The following is a 3,020-nucleotide window of genomic DNA, read 5'->3' as shown; positions in this document are numbered from 1 at the left end:
AGCGGGTGCGTGGGTGCGTTGGGTTTGCAGAACGCACGCCCCGACAGAGTGACATGCAGACGTTATTGTGTGGGGAGCGGGGGCCATAAAATGACCGGATGATAAGGTCAAAGCAGGATTTATAGAGTCACAGATATCCTCTTTAGTGACGCAGTAAAAACAACTACTCATTAACCACCTGATGTCCAGGCCGCGGCCCTGCCCTGCCCTGCCCTGCCCTGTGGGGGCAGACGCCTTTAAAAAGGGCCGTTCTGGCGGTTGGGAGTACAGAACAACTGAAGGTGACTGTCTGGACAATACCTACTGAGATACACCAGCCTACTGAACCACACCAACAACAACCACTCAGCTGACTATAGACACTACCTACTGATCTACAGCAACAACCAGCAAGCAACAAAACAACCCCAAACACCATGAAGACCAGCATGCTGTCTGCCATCACTGTCCTGTTCCTGGCTTTCACCTTCACTTCTGATGCCGTCCAGGTCCAAGTAAGTGACAATTCAATTCAATTAAATCCGTAAAGTACAAATACACTTTGATGTCAGCCTTGTATACTTACAAAGGTAATAGAGCATGCACCTCCACTCTGGCCCAGGTGCTGGACAAAAGGCAGTACAAGAGGAAAAAATAAAGTCAACGTTTCGATCAACGTTTCGATCACTGGGATCTTCTTCAGGAAGGATTCCTGAAGAAGATCCGAAACGTTGAATCAATAAACCAGTGGAGCTAAGTTTTCTACCAGTGTTGCAGACTCTATTTTTTCCTCTCAGCCTTGTATACTTCCCCACTATATAAGGGAAGGAACTTAAATGCCTTGACATAGGCTACAAAGTAATCTTGAACTTTCAACTGAAGCAGGCCTACTACACATGATGTGACAGAGCAACTTTCACACTTAGTGGAGTAATATTTCACCAGGAGTATCTATACTTTGCCTCGATCAGGTACTGACTGGCTGAGTACTCTGTCAAACACGTGTCTGCCTGTGGCGGCCTTTAAAACTGTGTTCACTGAGTTTGTACCTCTCTCTCTCTCTCTCTCTCTCTCTCTCTAGGAGGGTGAATTTTCATTCTTGGTGGAGTCGGTCAGGAAGCTCCAGGCGTTGACCAATAGCGTGGCAGCGGAGCAGCGAAGCCCCCGGCTGCTGAGCCCCGGTGCATCGTGGGTCTGCGAGGACCCCGAACTCCCACTGGACTTCCTGCCTCTCTGCCAGCAGCCAGGAGCAGCCATGGCTCTGTCCAACCTAGGTCCGAATATTATTATTATTATTAACCTTATTATTATTATTATTATTATTATTATTATTATTATTATTATTATTATTATTATTATTATTATTATTATTAGTATTATTATTAGTATTAGTATTAGTATTAGTATTAGTATTATTTTCATCATCATCATCATCAAGGAGCTGCCATTGTTCTGTCCTGGTCAGATATATATGATCAATTATTCTCCTAGAGCTAGAGATCATTCTATCCATTTCTCTTTCGACAAACAAGATTTTGTTCGATTATTTAAAACTTTCAGCCAAAGCCGTTTATTTTTATTTTTTTAAATGACTGTCGATAAAAAAAAAGCTATTAAACCGATTAGTTTTATGAACTGTCATGCCTCTAAGTCTAATTCATATAAACTGTACGAGCAGCTATTTGAATAGTGAGCGTTTTGAGTGTAATTTGGGTGTTTCTTTTTATCATTCTTACAGTGATGGTCCCCATGGATGTGTGTGAGATCTGCTCCTTTGCTGCCTGCACTGGCTGTTAACATCTACCAGTAAACCACCGCACTGGCTGTTAACATCTACCACTACCTACCCCACTGCACTGGCTGTTAACATCTACCACTATACCTACCCCACTGCACTGGCTGTTAACATCTACCACTACCTACCCCACTGCACTGGCTGTTAACATCTACCAGTAACCCACTGCACTGGCCGTTAACATCTACCATTAGTGGTGGAAGATGTACTTGGATTTTGAGCAGCAATACCACAATGTAGAATTACTGTTACAAGAAAAAGGCCTGTCTTCAAAACTTCAAGTCTAAAAACCTAAGTCTAAGTACTCAAATTTTACAAAACATTGTCAAACCTTTAAAAAAAACAAGTCCGATCTACATGCTCAACAAAGTCTTTAGCTTGTGGCTAAGGCTATTTTCCAATTCCAAAATATGAAACGATGCTTAAGTGGAATGTTTTGTTCTAATAATCTAAATCTTACAGACTAACAATTGCCATGGAGTAAAAAGAACAATATTTGCCTCTGAGATGTAGTGAGAGTGAAGGATAAATAAGTGTCAAAAAATGGAAATAATACTCAAGTAAAAGTACCTAATTTGTTTTTTTTACAAAAGTACACTTGCGTAAATGTACTTGGTTGCTTTCTACCACTGCCTGAATGAAATGGAAAGACATGTTTTGCCAGACTACCTTGTTGTTTTCTATTGTTATCCTAATAACTGTCCAGAAAGTACCTCTACATTCTAAGACAACTGTTTTCTCTACAAACTGTTACTTATTGCAGCATACTAGCCATTTATTTTCAAATCACATTTTCAGCTGCGTAATTTATATTTGGAAATAATTTTGATATTTTAAGTTATATTTCAGAGACTGTCTTGCAGATCTTTGTACACTCATTTTTTCATTTGTATTTTTGAATAAAAAAAAGCAAAGTTTAACTCAGTGTTGTGTGTGTGCATTCCAACAAGTCATGTATTTATTTTCCAACCATTACATTAATATTTATCCCTGGAAAGTTGCTTCGTCAAATTTGCACTTGAGGTAAAGTACTAATGTAGCCTATACATGCTTATGCATATCTTGCATTTTTAAAAGCAGTATTTGAACTGCATACTCATTTAGAGTAGTTTGTTAATGTTTGCTGCCCTCTAGTGCTGTTCAGATAAATGACAACATGAACAAGTCCATTTTTGTTTCCCCCTTAATATATGCCTTCTTTTTATTTTTTTTGCTATTTATATATATTCTTTCTTTTCAACTATAG

At 39.3% G+C, this 3,020-nt stretch overlaps 1 protein-coding gene across 1 annotated transcript; it reads left to right on the top strand.

The window, feature by feature from the left end:
• The first annotated feature begins 350 nt into the window (after nucleotides 1-350).
• LOC306931130 (guanylin-like) lies at nucleotides 351-2,694 on the top strand. The gene is made up of 3 exons (XM_079512336.1): nucleotides 351-494; nucleotides 1,061-1,253; nucleotides 1,718-2,694. Exons 1-3 carry the CDS (start codon nucleotides 417-419, stop codon nucleotides 1,774-1,776), a joined length of 330 nt encoding a protein of 109 aa, XP_079368462.1. The 5' UTR covers nucleotides 351-416; the 3' UTR covers nucleotides 1,777-2,694.
• The last annotated feature ends 326 nt before the right edge of the window (nucleotides 2,695-3,020 follow it).

The sequence above is a fragment of the Electrona antarctica genome, assembly GCF_951216825.1.
Source record: "Electrona antarctica genome assembly, chromosome: 10".
Classification (NCBI taxonomy): Eukaryota; Metazoa; Chordata; class Actinopteri; order Myctophiformes; family Myctophidae; genus Electrona; species Electrona antarctica.
Note: the sequence above shows the minus strand (reverse complement) of the source record. Positions and strands in the feature narration are given on the sequence as shown.

Bases quoted from the DNA above. Each gene is read 5' to 3' on its own strand.
- LOC306931130 (XM_079512336.1), top strand. From the start codon at position 417: ATGAAGACCAGCATGCTGTCTGCCATCACTGTCCTGTTCCTGGCTTTC. The intron at 495-1,060 runs GTAAGTGACAAT...CTCTCTCTCTAG, and splicing joins CTGATGCCGTCCAGGTCCAA to GAGGGTGAATTTTCATTCTT. The intron at 1,254-1,717 runs GTCCGAATATTA...TCATTCTTACAG, and splicing joins CATGGCTCTGTCCAACCTAG to TGATGGTCCCCATGGATGTG.